This window comes from Tamandua tetradactyla, chromosome 23 (assembly GCF_023851605.1).
Source record: "Tamandua tetradactyla isolate mTamTet1 chromosome 23, mTamTet1.pri, whole genome shotgun sequence".
In the NCBI taxonomy this organism is placed as follows: domain Eukaryota; kingdom Metazoa; phylum Chordata; class Mammalia; order Pilosa; family Myrmecophagidae; genus Tamandua; species Tamandua tetradactyla.
The window spans coordinates 24,894,795-24,914,243 of record NC_135349.1 but is presented as its reverse complement, the minus strand read 5'-3'; the positions used below and the strand labels follow the sequence as shown (position 1 = coordinate 24,914,243).

At 41.1% G+C, this 19,449-nt stretch overlaps 1 protein-coding gene across 1 annotated transcript in view; it reads right to left on the bottom strand.

Moving 5' to 3' along the window:
- Positions 1-467: 467 nt before the first annotated feature.
- LOC143667307 (eukaryotic translation initiation factor 3 subunit C) overlaps positions 468-19,449 on the bottom strand; it is a 33,424-nt gene continuing 14,442 nt past the window's right edge. Inside the window, exons 14-21 of the mRNA XM_077141367.1 lie at positions 19,041-19,231; positions 18,590-18,814; positions 4,398-4,761; positions 1,428-1,587; positions 1,266-1,331; positions 1,089-1,176; positions 820-982; positions 468-642 (exon numbers count right to left, since the gene is read on the bottom strand). Coding sequence (XP_076997482.1) covers positions 560-642; positions 820-982; positions 1,089-1,176; positions 1,266-1,331; positions 1,428-1,587; positions 4,398-4,761; positions 18,590-18,814; positions 19,041-19,231 — 1,340 coding nt within the window. The 3' untranslated portion in view covers positions 468-559. The remainder of the gene's footprint in view (positions 643-819; positions 983-1,088; positions 1,177-1,265; positions 1,332-1,427; positions 1,588-4,397; positions 4,762-18,589; positions 18,815-19,040; positions 19,232-19,449) is intronic.

Sequence of the window (19,449 nt, the reverse complement as noted above, 5' to 3'; positions counted from 1 at the left end):
TGCTTAGTTAGATATCTTGGCAATGGCCAAGTTTCTGAATACTTACTCTTAATCATGGTATTTTTCTTATCACAGTCAGGTTATAGCAGCTCCACACTAGTCCAAGACCACAGTTCATAGCAGCATCCCTTTTCCCTGTCTGGTGAACCACCAGCCACCCAAATCTCAAAATTCCAAGGCCCAACCATCATCAATGCCTCCATTAAGCCTTAACCTCCACCCTGTCCTGACAATGTCACATCCTGTTCAATATATCTACCACCCTTTTCTCATATTCTTTTTGTAACTTATCACACACTATTCCAATTTTCTATTACAGTCAAAAATAGCAAAGGTCTTTCAAGTCAGGGATATATATGGTTCATATCTGCATCTTGAGACTTATGCCTGTCAGGTGGTAGAAGCTCAGTAAATGACTGAATCCAACCCCCCCCCCCCCCCATGGTGACATGTAGACACTCAGGAACTATAACAACTCTAAATAGACCTTTAATGACTGAGGTGTGGGTGAGAACTTAAAGGTTGAGTGACTGAAACCCCAGGAACAAAGGTGAAGAGATCAGTAAGCTGTCTGAGATTGCTGCTGGCGGTAGCCACCCCGGCGCATATAGCCTTCGTTTTTGCGGTAGCCATCCTTCTGGTCTGCAGGAAATGGAAAAGAAGGGAAAAGGGGTCAGTAATCAAGGAATAAATAAAAGGTTGCTCCAATACAGAGCCCCACACTCACCCAGCAAGGGCTGTTGCTCACCCACCCGCAGCCAGGGAACAGTACTGAGGGGATCAGGACCCTGGCAAGCCAGAGGGAATGGAACCACTCACCTCGGAAGTAGCCACCATAGGTACCCTGCTTATGGTCAAACACCCGTTCATTATTCTCCACTAGACTGCCCAGCTTCTCGGCCAGCTGCAGAGCCAGGTTCTGCTGGGCAGTGGGCTCGGTGCGGTGCATCACCACTGTCTGTGTTGGCTGATCCAGGGAAGCCTGATGGGGTGAGGCAGAGGAAGGGATACAACACCGATCAGACCCCTCTACTACACCCTCTCCATGACCCCAACCTGCCTGTTTACAATCCATCCCTGGCTTTTACCATCAGCTCCTCATTAATGATCATCTTGCTGATGATGGAGTGTACAGTGGGCAGGTCCAACTCAAACATGTCAGACAATGTCTCCATGCTGAGGGGAAATAAAGAAGAGAGCACAGAGTAGTCAGGACTCTCAATCAAAAAGGTGGGAACCCTGTTCCTCCTTGAGGTCCATCCTACCTGATGGAGTCATAGACACTGCTGTAGGTGAAGAGGTAGGTCCTCAGTGACTCTTCCTGAATCTTCCTGTGGGGCAAGGGGAAAGAAAGGGGAGGGTCTTCAGGGAAGGAAACCAACAGTCTTTTATTCCCCAAACCACCATGGTCTCCTATCTCTACTCACCTAACCAGCATGGTGCGGACTTTGTCGGCCTCTGGGAAAAGGTCCCACACTTTGCCATTCATCTTCTCATTGATGATAAAACTGTGGCAGGTTTTCCAATCCCCCATCTTCATGGCCTTGGAGGCAGCGACCACATGTTCCCTCATTGACTCAGGGGGACCTGAAAGGTTATAAATTATGCAGGGCATAGTAAACTTGAGACCAGGGCTCCTACCCCCAGAAGGTTCATCCAAGGAAGAACACAGGTCAGAAGGGCAAAAAAAAGTCTAGAGACAAACGGGTTTGGACTGAATGTATTCTCATTTCTCCACAAAATAGCCATGTAATTGTACAAGTCACCTAGTATCTAATTAAGTTTATTTAGGTTTAAACCAAATCAGTCCATAGATGTCCTTCAGGGGACTGGTAAAACCTAAAAAATGCCAACAAATTTCTGCATGTGAAACCTTACGTACATTTTCCTAGGAAAAGGGCCCATAACTTTCATCAGAGTTTCAGAAGATTCCTTGACCCAAAAAATGTCTAACACTGAGATGGAATAGTATTTAGAAAACTATATTCATCCTTATACCACTTTCATGATTTTTGCCATAACCATATATCATTTACACTATTATCAGCTTATTTTTCTTTAAAGTGCTCACTTATTTTCCTTAAAAATTTTAGGCTCATCCTAAATTACATTTGTGAAATCACATGTTTGATATGCTGATTATGGACTTGGGCTCCCAAATATGTCCTAAAGACAAGCCAGGAAGATAAGATGGGAAATTAGAGTACTGAAATTCAAGGCAGACAATAAAGTGTAAAAGTTCTAAGTCTAGAAATGAATAGTAAGTACAGAGAAACATAAATATAGCAGACCACAGAACAGAGATGGATAGCCAATCAGGACAAAACAGAAAAGGGCTAGTGTTAGAAAAAGTACAACCTTTTTGGATTAGTTTTCATTTGACCACTTTTTGAAAGAGGAAAAGTTAGAAGCTCAAAGAAGATTTTTCTACAATCCACACAAGCAGTTTAAGGCTAAGGATAAATAGGAACTGGCTCTTGGTCCCACTGCCAGGGAGCAACAGAGAGAGGTACGGAGTGTGGAAAACCAGAGAGCACTTCCCCACAGCTGTTAAATCAACTTTAACTAAGTCTAGCTTGTGGGAAGGCAGGCCCAGGATTGCCAGATCCACCAAAATTTTAAGAATGCTGAAAAATAAGATTTTCTTTGGAAATTTTCCAACTAAAACAAAACAAAACAAAGTATTACTATGTGAGCCAAAAAAATTCATTTATGGGACTCTAGCATGATCACATACACAACCAGTAGAGGGCAAATCTGTAATGGGAAGCAGCCATGGGCTTACTTGCCAAGTACATCCATGCACCAACCTCAAGAAGGGTACAATTCAAATTCCTTTTCTAGTAAAAACCAAGCTCATTCAACCCCATCGATGATTAGGTCTTTCAGAAATGATCGAAAGAGTTGTTATATGCATGAAAGAAAAGGGTCTACTACAGTTAATTTGACTGGAATATAATATGCATGAAGAAGAAAAACAGGAAAAGGTTAGAGGCGCATGCACAATAGTAGTTAGTTGTTGGTTAAGTCACTTCTTGCCTCAGTTTTCTCCTCAAGAAACTCATGAAACGGGTAATAAGAATACCTATACATCATAGGTACTAAATGATGAAAACTAAATGAAGTATTATCTGTAAAGCATTTAGAACAGTGCCAGGCAGGGAAAAAAAAAATGCCATGTAAGTTTATATTAAATTTCTAAAATGCTGGGGTCAGGTCATGAAGAATTTAACAATGATTGAGGAGAATAAACTTTATTCTGTAGGCAATGATGACACTCCAAAGGTGTTAGGGAGGTATACAGGATCACAAATATGGTAAAAGATAAAGCTGACAAATACAGACAGAAGAGTGACAGAAAGCACAGTGCTTAATTCAGAGTTGAGTTGTTTTGTTTTGTTTTGTTTTAACGTGGACAGGCACCAGGAATTGCACTGGGTCTCCAGCAAGGCAGGCCAAAACTCTGCCACTGAGCCACCATTGCCCGCGCTCAATTCAGAGTTTCACAATAGGCTTGAGAGCATGTCCCATGGTTAAGAGACTGTAGAGAGACTTTTTAAATCTGTTTTAAGTTATAGATGGAGAGGTCATTAAATCCATTTGAATCATCAAATGGGAATGTTGGTCCCTTTAACTCTTCCTAAACTTTACGATTAAAAGTAACCAAAGTTATAAATGTAGAACGGAATGATCATATGTAAGAATGTTTTTGTTTGTTGTTATATATATACTTTTTAATTAATAAAAAATTTAAAATAAAAAATCTCTTATTGGGTCTGTCTATATCATTGTGAAAACCTTGTGACTGACACTTCCTTTATCCAGGGTAAGGACAGATAAGTAAAAAAAAAAAAAAAGACAACAAAATAAACTAACAATGGGGTGGGGGTGGGATGTTTTAGTGTTCCTTTTACTTTTATTTCTATGTTTATTATATGTAAAAAATATACAGAGCTTCTACTTGGAACTATGGAAATGCTTTGGTAATGGATGGTGGTGATGGTAGCATGACATTGTGAACGAACATGATTAACAGCAATGAAATATATAGCTGAGCATGGTTGAAAGGGGAAATGTTGTATTGTTTATATGGTAATAGGATAAAAATTCATGAAATTGCACTATACAGATGATGAACCCTAAGTTAAACCATGAACTATGGTTAGTATATAGTTAGTATAATAATATAACTGAATTATTATTACAAATGTGCTTTCACCAGCTGTAGCAGATGTACCATACCAATGCAAGGTGTTGATAATAGGGTGGTATAGGGGAATACTGCATTTTATGTATGATTTTTCTGTAAACCCACAATTTAGCTTATAAAAATTTTAAAAACCCAAGTAATCAAGGAATAAATAAATGGTTGCTCCAATACAGAGCCCCACACTCACCCAGCAAGGGCTGTCGCTCGCCTACCCGCAGCTGGTGATGAAACTGCTTGCTGATCATGCGTCGCCGGGCATCGCTCTCATGGGCAGCCATGTAGGGGATCTCCAGGAGCATGGCAGACACCAGATAGACACACTCCAGCAGCTCCAGGTTGATGTGCAGGTGGAAGGGCACCTGCCGGCGCCGCTCCACCTTCTCCTGCTCCTGGTTGCGCTCCTGCAGGCTGCGCAGTAACAGACCCTGGCCCAGAAGCTCCTTGGCCCGGCCACTTGACTGGATGTCCAGCAGAGCATTGTGTGCATCCTTGGTCAGGCCTTGGCGGAAGGCACAGATACCCAGTTGCACCATGGTGCGGTTGTACAGGATCTGGGGGCAAAGGGTAAGGTATTGAGAGGGGGCAGCCCTGAGGCAAGTCATTCACTTATTCCACACATCTACGTTGGATACGTACTATGAGTGGCATGCTAGGCCATGCGCTGGGAAGAGAGAACAAGATGGACCAGTCCCTGCCCTCCACAGAGTTTACATTCTAGGGGTGGGGTGTGGAGGGCAAAATAACCACACTATGCAGACAGTGATTAATGCTACGGGGAAAATAAAACAGGGAAGGGAGTTAGGAAGGGAGTATGTGTAGGGGTGATGGGAGCTTGCAATATTATAATAGATAACTGGGGAAGGCTCATTGTGAAAGGAATGTTTGAAGAAGGAACTAAAGAAAAAGAGAGAGCAAGTCATGCAGATAACTGGAAGAAGAGTATTCTAGAAAAAAGGAAAAGTAAATGCAAAGGTCATATGTTCTGGCAAAAGATGCGATCATAAGCTGGAGGATAGGCATGTACAGGGCCTGGTAAGCTATTTTAAGGCAGGAAAACACTTAAAACAAATACATAATGAAATCTGACACTTTCACAGGTTTAATCTAGCTGCTATATCAAGAGAAGCCTGTAGGGAGTCCAGGCCAAAGCAGAGAGACCGGGTAAAGATAATGTGGCTCAGAGGAGAAGGTGGCAGTGGAAGTGATAAGAAATGGTCAGATGTAAAGATATTTTGAAAAGAAAAAGCTGGGGAATCAGATGCAGTATGTGAGAGAAAAAGGAGAGTCAAGGACGATGCTAAGGTTTTTAGCCTGAACAAACAAAAAGATGGATTCACCACTAATTAAGATAGAGAAGACTAGCCAAGATAGATTTTGGGGGGAAAAGGCTAAGAGTTTATTAATAACAACAAAAAAAATGGAGACCAATATCAGTCATGAATACAAAAAAAAACCCTTAAAAATATATCAGTAGTAAATAAGAATTCAGGGTAAACTGTGTAACGGGGGAGAGAGGTACCGCTTTTTGCAAATTTTTCTGTAAACCTGTAATTGCTCTAATTAAAAAGAGAAAATATATGTATTAGCAAAGAGCTAATACATAAAAAGGGGAGTATATCACAACCAGTAGGATTTATCTCAGGGATGAAAGGGTGGGACAAAAATCTAAAATCACTGTTATTTGCTACATAAACAGAATAAAGGGAGATTTAAAAAGGTACAGATACATAAAAAATACTTGACAAAATTCAACACGTATTCATGACAAAAATTCTCAGCAAACTAGGATCAGATGGGAACTGCCTCACTCTGATAAAGGGCATCTTCAAAAAGCCTACAGTTAACATCATACCTAATGGTGAAATACTGTTGACAGTTTCCATGCTAAGACTAAAAACAAAATAAGGATGTCTGTTCTATTTCTACAAAGGTTCGAGTCAAGGCAAGAAACAAAACTTTAAACAATGAATTTAGGGAAAGATAGTGGAATAGGATAGGTTGAGCGCACCCCTACACCATGGAACAACTAGAGAAAGGACAGAAAACTACCAGGACAGAGGTTCCAGGGAACAAGTGATACAGTGGGACTTCTACATATACAGGGAGAACCTGGGTGAAAAAGCAGAGAAATTACACTAAGAGGATGGCTGGGGTGAGTTTCACAGGACTTGGGGCAGGCTGCAACACGTAGGCAGGAGTGGGTGCCTAAAAGGCAGCACACTCCTGCACTCCCACCTCCACAGGCAGTTTGGGAGAGCTTCCCTCTTGGCTCTGCAACCCAAAGCTCTCATGTGGGAATCTGGAAGCCAGCAGTCTTGGTTTATCTATGCACAGAAATTTTTCTGCTGTGCACAGTGCCTAGCCCCTCTCCTGAGGCAAGACACTGTGGGAAACCTAGTTTTGGCAGAGATGGGGGGGGCTTTCACTCAGGAGAGCGGGACATAGAGCACAGATGATCCGATAATTGGCTGGTGAAAGAGACACTCTGAGTCCTGTACCACTATTCTTTCTCAGCGGAGGTCCAGAGCAGAGAGTCGGAGAGGAAGGAGCAAACCACAATGCACCACCAGGCGCTCCTGCGCTGGCTATGGGAGGGAGAGGTTGAAACGTTTAGTCCCACGGCTCAAGAAGCCTGGGAACCAACAGATCCATCATTCCCACAAGTGTACTCTCGCAGAGGTGCAGGTGCCCACCTCCCCAGGATTGGTGGCTTTCAGCACACACAGAGACCTACGGCCTTGACTGGATTTGCACCTCGTATGGATTCTGCCAAGCATACAGCCACATTCAGGGAGAGGCAGGCCTGAGAGGATGAGGTGGCCCCAGTGCGCCATCTGCTGGGAAAACAGGGAAAGTGCACTTTGGCAAACTACCTTTCTCCCTAGCCTTTAACATATCTTTAATGGAGCTGCATCTGCTGCTTGAAGTCCCAGCCTTGGTTTATCAGGGCATTACTGAAAAAATAAATGCAAAAGGAGACCTTCAGCGCAAACCCAAGCAACTACAAAAGCTTAGATGAGTGAGGGAAATCAACTTCCAAAATATCAAATGCTGAGAAATGAACAAAAAAAAATCACTAAGTACATGAAGCAGACAGATATGGCCCAGCCGAATGACCATATTAAAACACTGGAAGAGACAGATTTTGGTACAACTAATCAAAGATGTTCATGCAACTCTACTAAATAAATCTCAAAGAATCTGATATCCTTAATGACATAAAAGATATCAAAAAGACACTAGAAAAGCATAAAGAAAATTTGAAAGAATAAGTAGAAAAATAGTAGATACCACAGAAATGAAAGATACTGTAGACCAAATAAAAAATAAACCAGAAAATGAAAAGAGCCAAAATGGCGGCTTAGCAAGGTTTGGGATTTAGTTCATCCTCTAGAACAGCTACTAAATAACCAGGAACAGTACACAACAGCTTCCGGGGCCACATCAGTGACCGGACACACAGTGTACCCCAGTCTGGACCAGCTGGACCAGCTGTGAGACCCCCAGAACCATGAGTTCCCCAAGCCGCCAGGGCCAGTGCCCCTCCACACAAGCTGCTTCCCAGAGAGGAAAGGAAAGAGACTTTACCAGCAGCAGGGGTTGAGCGCAACAAGGCTTCAAGTGTGGAATTAATTCACAAATTCTGACTACTAAAAATAGGCCCCCAGCTCAGGTGAACCTGGTCAAAGTGGAGGTCACTCATTTTTGCCCCAGCACTAAGGGGGCAGGACTGATGGAAAAAGAGAAAAAAAAAAAAACAGAGGTTGTGGCTGTGTTTCCAGGTTGCCTTTGGATACAGCAGCAGTGCTTCCCAGGCTGCAACTGCCTCAGGCACAGACAGAACCGAGCTTCTTTGAGAGCTAGTCTGGAGCCAGTGCCTTCCCCAGGGGAGGGGTGAAGCCCAACTCCGGTGGAATCCCTCCCTCAAGGAACTCAGACCCCAGGGCTTGGTAATTTGAAGCCATTAAAACCAGCCTACAACCTCTCCTCTGTCTCCACCACACCCCAGCAGGGAGAGTCTGCCAAAGTTAAAGGTACCACATCATCTTATGCTGGTGGGATCTGCAGGCAGACAAGCACCTCATACTGGGCAGGATAAGAAAAACAGAGCCCAGAGACTTCACAGGAAAGTCTTTCAATCTGCTGGGTCTCAGCCTCAGGGAAAACTGACACATGTGACTCTTTCCTCCTAACAGGAGGCCAGTTTGGTCTGGGAAAATCTGACTGGGGTCTATATTACCTAAGCAGAACCTCCTAAGGATGGGGGGAGAAAGGCACCATACAGGCAGGGCAAGAAACAAGAAAACAAGAACTGAAAACTTCTCCGTTAAACAAAACCTAAGCTAGTGGTCCAGAAAAAGCTGAACTGAATGTTAAAGCACAGACAACAAATTCGTCCAGCAAGAAAACCCTAGGTAAAAGAAGTGAAAACAATCTCCAGAATGAACTAATTAAGGTAATTAAATGCCTAGATGTCAGCAAAAAATAACAAATCACTCTAGGAAAATTGAAGATGATGGCCCAGTCAAAGGAACAAACCAACAATTCAAATGAGATCCAGGAGTTGAAATAATTAATTCAGAATGTATGAACAGACATGGAAAACCCCATCAAAAATCAAATCAATGAATTGAGAGAGGATATAAAGAAGGCAAGGACTGAGCAAAAAGGAGAAATCAAAAGTCTGAAAAAAAAACAAATCACAGAACTTATGGGAATGAAAGGCACAGGAGGAGAGATGAAAAAAACAATGGAAACCTACAATGGTAGATTTCGAGAGGCTGAACATAGGATTAGTGAACTGGAGGACGGAACATCTGAGATCCGACAAGCAAAAGAAAATATAGGGAAAAAAATGAGCAAGGACTCTTGGAATTGAATGACAATATGAAGCCCCCGAAATAAGTGTTGTGGGTGTCCCAGAAGGAGAAGAGAAGGGAAAAGGAGGAGAAAAACTAATGGAGGAAATTATCACTGAAAAATTCCCAACTCTTATGAAAGATTTAAAATTACAGATCCAAGAAGTGCAGCATACCCCAAAGAGAATAGATCCAAATAGACATACTCCAAGACACTTACTAATCAGAATGTCAGAGGTCAAAGAGAAAGAGAAGATCTCGAAAGCAGCAAGAGAAAAGCAATCCATCACAAACAAGGGAAACCCAATAAGACTATGTGTAGATTTCTCAGCAGAAACCATGGAGGCAAGAAGACAGTGTGATGATATATTTAAATTATTAAAAGAGAAAAACTGCCAACTGAGAAGTCTATATCCAGCAAAATTGTCCTTCAAAAATGAGGGGGAAATTAAAACATTTTCAGACAAAAAATCACTGAGAGAATTTGTGACCAAGAGACTAGCTCTGCAAGAAATACTAAAGGGAGCACTAGAGGCGATTACAAAAAGACAGGAGAGAGAGGTGTGGAGAAGAGCGTAGAAAGGGAGATTATCAGTAAAGGTAAAAAGAAGAAAAATTACATATGACATATAAAATCCAAAAGGCAAAATGGTAGAAGAAAGTACTACCTGTACAGTAATAACACTAAATGTTAATGGATTAAACTCCCCAATCAAAAGACATAGACTGGCAGAATGGATTAAAAAACAGGACCCATCTATATGCTGTCTATAGCAGATGCACTTTAGACTCAAGTATAAACATAGGTTGAAAGTGAAAGGTTGGGAAAAGATATTTCATGCAATCAGAAAAGAGCAAGAATAGCTAATATTAATATCCAACAAATTAGAATTCAAATGTAAAGCAATTAAGAGACAAGGACACTATGTATTAATAAAAGGAACAATTCAACAAGACATAACAATCATAAATATTTATGCACCAAGCCAGAGTGCTCCAAAATACATGAGACAAACAGTAAAAAGAGAAATAGACACATCTACCATAATAGCTGGAAACTTCAATCCCCCACTGTGCTGGTTTGAAAGGAAGTATGCCCCCTAAGGAAAGCCATGTTTTAATAGGAATCCCATTTCATAAAGGTAGAATAATCCCTATTCAATACTGTATATTTGAAACTGTAATGAGATCACCTCCCTGGTTGATGTGATTTAGTCAAGAATAGTTGTTAAACTGGATTAAGGGATGACACGTCTTCACCCATTTGGGTGGGTCTTGATTGGTTTATTGGAGTCCTATAAAAGAGAAAATATTTTGGAAAATGAGATTCAGAGAGAGCAGAGAATGCTGCAGCACCATGAAGCAGAGTCCACCAGCCAGTGCCCATTGAAGATGAAGAAGGAACACGCCTCCTGGGGAGCTTCATGAAACCGGAAGCCAGTAGAGAAAGCTAGCTGATGATGCCGTATTCGCCATGTGCCCTTCCAGCCGACAGAGAAGCCCTGACTGTGTTCGCCATGTGCCATCTCACTTGAGAGAGAAACCCTGAACTTCATTGGTCTTCTTGAACCAAGGTATCCTTTCCTGGATGCCTTTGATTGGACATTTCTATAGACTGATTTTAATTGGGACATTTTCTCGGCCTTAGAACTGTAAACTAGCAACTCATTAAATTACCCACTTTAAAAGCCATTCCAGGACAGTGGACCCACTGAAGCCCGTGGATAGGGTGAGTTTGCCCCGAAGGCAGATGATGGGCCTTCCACCTCGTTGCAGGGGAAGACTCATGCCGCCTCAGGCCTTGGAGAGGGCAAAGCACATTCCTTGGGGTTTGGGGAGAGCCTGGCTGCCACCACATGGAGGGGTTGAACATGGGCCCCGGAGATGGCGGAGAGCCCAGGTGCGGCCCCAATGCTTGGAGAGGGTGGAGCCTAGAGAAGGGTAGTCTCCCGAATATCCCCCAAGGTTGCATTCTGAGAGAGGCAGGCATAGGCATTTGGAAAGGGTGGGACTGCCACTTTCTAAAGCCCTGAGGATAAATGACTCTCAGACTTTGAAATCTAATGGACTTTGCCCTGCAGGTTTTCGAAACCGTATGGGTCCGGTGACCCCTGTGTTCCTTCCTCCCTATGGAAATGTGTTTATGTATCCTATGAATGCTCCTCCTTTGCATGTTGGCAGCAAATAACTTGTTATGAGTTTTCAAAGGTCCTGAGCAAATGAAGAGAATTTTGCCTTAGGACAGACCATGCCTGTAACTGATTTGATGAGATTTTATACTGTCTCTAATTTTGTACTTCATTTGTATTGCTACTGAAAGGTTTAAAGTTTCTGATATTGTTATGAAATTAATGTATTTTGTATATGGGAAAAACATGTCTTTTTTAGGGGCCAGAGGGTGGAATGTGCTGGTTTGAAAGGAAGTATGCCCCCTAAGAAAAGCCATGTTTTAATATAAATCCCATTTCATAAAGGTAGAATAATAATCCCTATTCAATACTGTATATTTGAAACTGTAACGAGATATCTCCCTGGTTGATGTGATTTAGTCAAGAATGGTTGTTAAACTGGATTAAGGGACGTCATGTCTCCACCCATCTGGGTGGGTCTTGGTTTACTGGAGTCCTATAAAAGAGGAAATATTTTGGAGAATGAGAGATTCAGAGAGAGCAGAGAATGCTGCAGCACCATGAAGCAGAGTCCACCAGTCAGTGACCTTTGGAGACGAAGAAGGAAAATGCCTCCCAGGGAGCTTCATGAAACCGGAAGCCAGGAGAGAAAGCTAGCAGATGATGCTGTATTCGCCATGTGCCCTTCCAGTCGACAGAGAAGCCCTGACTGTGTTCGCCATGTGCCATCTCACTTGAGAGAGAAACCCTGAACTTCACCAGCCTTCTTGAACCAAGGTATCCTTTCCTGGATGCCTTTGATTGGACATTTCTATAGACTGGTTTTATTTGGGACATTTTTTCGGCCTTAGAACTGTAAACTAGCAACTCATTAAATTACCCACTTTAAAAGCCATTCCATTTCTGGTATATTGCATTCCAGCAGCTAGCAAACTAGAACACCCACTCTCATCAATGAACAGAACATCCAGACAGAGGATCTATAAGGAAACAGAGAATATGAATAATACAATAAACGAACTAGACTTAACAGACATTTATAGAACATTACATCCTACAACAGCAGGACACACCTTTTTCTCAAGTGCCCATGGATCATTCTCAAGGATAGACTATATGCTAGGTCACAAAGCAAGTCTCAATAAATTTTAAAAAGACTGAAATCATACAAAACACATTCTCAGATCATAAAGGAATGAAGGTGGAAATCAATAATAGGCAGAGTGCCAGAAAATCCACAAATACAGGGAGGTTCAACAACACACTTTTAAACAACCAGTAGGTCAAGGAAGAAATAACAAGAGAAATCAGTAAACATCTCGAGGCAAATGAAAATGAAAACACAACATATTAAAATTTATGGGATGCAGCAAAGGCAGTGCTAAAAGGGAAAATGATTGCCCTAAATGCCTATATCAAAAAAAGAAGAGCAAAAACTAAGGAACTAACTGTTCACTTGGAGGAACTAGAGAAAGAACAGCAAACTAACCCAAAGCAAGCAAAAGGAAAGAAATAACAAAGATAAGAGCAGAAATAAATGAAATTGAGAACATGAAAACGATCAAGAAAATCAACAAAACCAGAAGTTGGTTCTATGAGACAATCAATAACAAGATTGATGGACCCTTAGCAAAGTTGACAAAAAGAAGAAGAGAGAGGATGCAAATAAATAAATAAATAATAGAACAGACATAAACACTGACCCCACAGAAATAAAGGAGATAATGAGAGGATACTGTGAAGAACTTCATGCTAATAAACTAAACAATGTAGATGAAATGGACAACTTCCTAGAAAGGCATGAACAACCAACACTGACTCGAGCAGAAATAGACGCCCTCAACAAACCAATCACAAGTAAAAAAACCGAATTAGTCATTAAGAAGCCCCCAAAAAAGAAAACTCCAGGACCAGATCGCTTCACATTAATTCTACCAAACATTCAAGAAATAATTAGTAGCAATCCTGCTCAAACTCTCAAAAAAAACTGAAGAGGAGAGAAGGTTTCCTAACTCATTCTAAGAAGCCAACATCACCTTCATACCAAAGCCAGACAAAGACACTACAAGAAAAGAAAATTACAGACCAACCTCTCTAATGAATATAGATGCAAAAATCCTCAACAAAATTCTTGCAAATCAAATCCAGCAGCACATTAAAAGAATTATACAACATGACCAAGAAGGATTCATCCCAGGTATATAAAGATGATTCAACATAGGAAAATCAATTGTGTAATACATCATATCAACAAATCAAAGCAGAAAAACCACATGATCATCCTGATTGATGCACAAAAGGCATTCGACAAAATTTAACATCCTTTTTTATTGAAAACACTTCAAAGGATAGGAACAGAAGGGAACTTTCTCAACATGATAAAGGGAATATATGAAAAGCCCACAGCTAACATCATCCTCAATGGGGAAAAACTAAAAACTTTCCCCCTGAGATCAGAAACAAGACAAAGGATGTCCACTGTCACCATTGTTATTCAACACTGTGTTGTAAGTTCTAGCCAGAAGAATTAGAGAAGAAAAAGAAATGTAAGCCATCAAAATTGAAAAGGAAGAAGTAAAACTCTTACTGTTTGCAGGTGATTTGATACTATATGTTGAAAACCCTGAAAAATCCACAGCAAAACTACTAGAGTTAATACTACAGCAAAGTGGCAGGTTACAAGATCAACACTCAAAAATCTGTAATGTTTCTATACACTAGTAATGAGCAATCTAAGGGGGAAATCAAGAAAAACATTCCATTTACAATTGCAACCAAAAGTATAAAATATTTAGGAATAAATTTAACTAAGGATACAAAAAACCCATGCAAAATTGTTAAAAGAAATCACAGAAGACCTAAATAAATGGAAGGGCATACTGTGTTCATGGATTGGAAGACTAAATATAGTTAAGATGTCAATTCGACCTAAATTGATTTATAGATTCAATGCAATACCAATTAAAACTAACCCAAATCCTACTTTTCAGAATTAGAAAAACCAATAACCAAATTTATCTGGAAGGGCAGGGTGCCCCGAGTAGCTACAAATATCCTGAGAAGGAAAAATGAAGTTGGAGGTCTCACACTACCTGACTTTAAGGCGTATTATGAAGCTACAGTGGTCAAAACAGCATGGTACTAGCATTAAGATAGATATATTGACCAATGGAATTAAATTGAGTGTTCAGATACAGACCCTTTCATCTAAGGACAATTGATCTTTGATAAGGCAGTCAAGCCAACTCACCTGGGACAGAACACTCTCTTCAATAAACGGTACCTAGAGAACTAGAGATCCACATGCAAAAGAATGAAAGAGGATCAATATCTCACACCTTATACAAAAATTAACTTAAAATGGATCAAAGACCTAAACATCAGATCTAAGACCATAAAACTTGCAGAAGAAAATGTAGAGAAATATCTTATAAATCTTATACTAGGAGGCGTTTTCCTAGATCTTACACCCAAAGCAAGAGCACTGAAGAAATAGATAAATGGGAACTCCTCAAAATTAAACACTTTTGTGCATCAAAGAACTTCGTCAAGAAAGTAAAAAGACAGCCTATACAATGGGAGAAAATATTTGGAAATGACATATCAGATAAGGGTCTAGTATCCAGAATGTACAAACAGATTGTGAAGACAAACAACCCAATAGACATGAACAAATACTTCTCAGAAGAGGAAATACAAATGGCTAAAAGGCACATGAAAAGAAGCTCATTTTCTCTATTACGGAAATGTAAATCAAAACCACCATGAGTTATCATCTCACATCCACCGGAATGGCCATTATCAATAAAACAGAAAACAACAAGTGCTGGAGAGGATGTGGAAACAGAGGCACACTTACCCACTGTTGGTGGGAATGTAAAATGGTACAACCGCTGTGAGAAGTCACTTGGCGGTTCCTCAGGAAGCTAAGCATAGAATTGCCATATGATCCGGCAATACCATTGCCAGGTGTGCCAGTCTGAATCTGTGGTGGACCCCACAAAAGCCATGTCCTTTAATCCTTGTTCAATATTGCTGGGTGGGAGCATTTTGATTGTTCCCACGGAGATGTGACTGACCCTATAGTGGGGGGTAACTTTTGATTAGATGATTTCCTTGGAGGTGTGTCCTCACCCACTGAAGGTGGAGTTGCTTACTGGAATCCTTTAAAAGAGGAAACATTTTAGAGAGAGCCCCTTTGTGTAGAGCCACAAGAAAGCCAGCAGACACCACCGTGTTTGCCATGTGCCCTTCCAGCTGAGAGAGAAATTCTGAACTTCATCAGCCTTCTTGAACCAAGGTATCTTTCCCTGGATGCCTTTGATTGGACATTTCTATAAGACTTTTTTAATTGGGACATTTTCTCGGCCTTAGAAGTGCAAACTAGCAACTTACTAAATTTCCCTTTTAAAGCCATTCCATTTCTGTTTTTTTGTATTCTGGCAGCTAGCAAACTAGAATCTATTCACAGGACATGGGGGCAAAGACACAAATGAACATCTGCATACCAGTGTTTATAACAATTATTTACAATCGTTGAGAGATGGAAACAGCCCAAATGCCCATCAACAGACGAGTGGCTAAACAAGCTGTGGCATATACATATGATGGAATATTACGCAGCTGTAAGAATAAAGTCATAAAGCATAAAACAACATGGATGGACCTTGAGGACATTATGCTGACTGTGATTAGCCAGAAACAAAAGGACAAAGACTGTATGGTCTTATTTATATGAACTTGGAGAATATGTTCACATAAGTTATATGAATGAATACGAGAATATCAGTTAGCCATGTTTCTTTAAGATGATTGTACAATGATATAGTTTTTGCAAAGTGACTGTGTGATAGTGAAAACCTTGTTCTGATGCTCCTTTTATCTATGGTATGGACAGATGAATAAAAAATAAGGATTAAAAATAAATAATAGGGGGAACAAATGTTGAAATAAATTGGGTAGAGGGAAATACCAGTGGTCAATGAGAGGGAGGGGTAAGAAGTATGGTATATATGAGTTTGTTCTTTTGTCTTTTTATTTCTTTTTCTGGAGCGATGTAAATATTCTGAGAAATGATCATGGTGATGAATATACAACTATGTGATGATACTGTGAGCCAGTGATTGTACACCATGTATGGAATGTTTTTATGTCAAGAATATATGTTTGTGGCGGGCCGCGGTGGCTCAGCGGGCAAGGTGCTTGCCTGCTATGCCGGAGGACCTCGGTTCGATTCCCGGCCCCAGCCCATGTAACAAAAACGGAGAAACAGAATACAATAAAACCAGAAAATGTTTAAGGATGTTTCCCTTTCTTCCTTCCTTCCTTCCTTCTCTCTGTCAAAAAAAAAAAAAAAAAAAAAAAAAAAAAAAAGAATATATGTTTGTGTGTTAAGTTTTTACAATGAAAATATTAAAATAAAAAAAACTGTAAGGTGGAGGTGAAAACATCTAAAGCTTGAGAAATACTGGCAGAAGGCTGTACAGATTACATGGTGCTCTTTACAAATGAACCATCACACATAAAACCTTGCAAAGGAGAATCAAAGTCATGAGTACAAACTAATGCATACAGATTCCCAGCTTGAAAATCTGACAAGTGCAAGACCAATGTATAAGTGAAGTACCCAGACAACGGGAACCCAGAAAAACTGGAAGAACCTTCAATTGCTTGGATGCCCCTGCTATTGTGAGCACTGAATGAGATGGAACATGTCAAAAGAGATGGAATATGTCCAGGTGGAACTAGGAAACAGTAACTAGTGAAGTATGAAGGAAAAAACATTTTTCACAAGATCAGAATGCTAGATATTTGCTGACAGCACCTCAAAGGCCCTGGCACCCCCTGGAAGGCAGGAGACACTGATCTGATGTCCTCCAATGGCCAGCACAGTGTCTTCTGACATGTACTACATCATTCAATAAGTATCTGACGGTTGAAGAAATTTAATAAAAACTGTAATAACTGACCCCACCCCGTCCACCAATATTCATATCTAATATTTATCATGTCAGCCACAGTTCTGTTTTACATGTATTCAACTTAGTGCTCACCACACTGTGAAAAAGGTAAATTATCCTCTTCTTTTTACAAATAAGAAAAGTGAAGCATTAAGGAACTCATTCATGTTCATTCATTCAGCTAGTAAGTGACAGAAGTCAGAGTTCAAACCCTGGCACTCTAAATCCAGAGCCAGGGCTTCTAACCACTCTGCTATACTGAACAAACAGGAGGGCTATCTAAAAGCCATGATCACCACTAACACCAGATAGGATCACCAAATGTTTGTTTTCTTTTTGCATGGGCAGGCACCAGGAACTGAACCCATACCAAATGTTTTATACAAAAATATTTCCTAAGTCTCTTAACTCATTTAATTCTCATATACAAGACCTAAATTTCAAGACACTAGATTAAAAATTCCTAACGAAAATTTCCTCACAATAATCCACTCCTACTCTACAAGATTAGGTGTTCCATTATTATCTGCCAACACATCAAGTTGCATTTGGACCTCCATCTTCCTAATAGTTTAACAACTTACTGAAGACAGTAAGGTGAGACCCTAATGTTCTGAACCAGTTATATAGCAGGTATAAAAATGCTGGCTGAACCCTCATCTCGCTCTGTCCCAGAAGAGCCTAGTGCTGCTGGCACAGTACAAAATATATGCTAATATGCAGGAGAATCAAAGGCTGGCATTTGGAAAGACCAAGTCTCTGCTTAAATCTGCATTAGCAAAAATTTTTGAGCTCTTTTACTTCTTTTTAGTCTAAATTATAGTGCAAAAGTTTTAATCTTTATGAAAAGGTAATTTCATGTACACTTGCAGTGGGGTGGTTCCTATCAAATCTCCAAGTGTTCCCTTTCAAGATAATTATGTTCCATAATTCTGAGGCCACGAATTCTGGATTTGTACTCCTGTAGCCTACTGTTACTAAAGGTAACAACTGCAATGCTATTGAATAAATGGTTTGTAAACAAAGAAAAATAAACAGACATATGTATATGCTCATATATGCATAAACAGTTCTAGAAAGAAACAGCAGACTGAAGAACTGGAATGGGGGCAAACACACGGGAGAACTTTTACTTCATATTCTTTAGTACCTATTAAAATCTTTTGTTACCAAAAAAAAAAAAAAAAAAAAAAGCATTAACCAGGGGTGCATGGGTGGTTCAGTAGTAGAATGCTTGTCTTCCATGCAGGAGACCTGGGTTCGATTCCCAGACCATGCACAAAAAGAAAAAAGAAAAAAAACTGCATTAACCAGACAGGAGGCTCTTCTGGTTGAGCAGGTGTGCCAGAAAAGATGACAGGGGCATGGCCCCTTTCCCTTGGCCATTTTCATCTCCACCAATCAGGGCCAGAGTACCTTCTTCCATCCTACCTGCACAGGTGGGTCTGCATGCTGGATGTTGTCTTGTAGGTGGCTCATGAGCATGAGGTCCCGGGCCTGGTACCAGCGAGAATGCAGCGCATGGTGGTAGATGTGGCAGAGGATGGCACACGTGCGGATCCGGTCTGTGCGGTCCTTGGCATAGATGTACTTGCACAGTCTCTCCATCAGCACAGCTGAGTCCTCACCCTCATTTTCTGCCTGGTCTTGCTCAGACTGGGAGGGGAGGTTGTTAGAGAAGGAGGTGAGGCAAGGACAACAGCCCTAAATGGCTTAGGCTCTTGCAACAAGAAATGAGGCTCCATCCAGCTCATTTAAAACCCTCAGTTTCCCTCCCTGCTGCATCCCAGGAAGTCCCTAGGGAAAAGATTTGCCATAAAGTCCAGACAGGTAAGGAGGAGGGATCCACACATCCCCTGTAGCATCACTGCTGAGCACTCACCTTTGAGGAGCCCTCAGGGGGGGTAAGCTGCCGCTGATGGGCCTTATAATCAAACTTGTAATAGGTGTGAAGGATGCGTCTCAAGTAGACACGGCAGATCTCCTCAGTTGTGCCCTTCTCTTCCAGGTAGCGCTGCACACGTTCAATGATGGCACACACTTGTGCTTCATCCTTCAGGTGCTCCACATACTCTGGCAGGGAGAATGCCCACCCTCATCTCAGGAGGGCATCAGGCTTCCTTCCCAACCATCAATCCCCAGTCAGTCCCATTACTGCTGTACGTTTTTTCTGCACCCATAGGAAAGATCTACTCAATGTACTGAAAACACCCTCTCCCAGGACCTACAACCCTCCCATTTCCACTCATTAAAAAAAAAATCCCAAATGCTCAGTCAGTAAGGGTCTATAA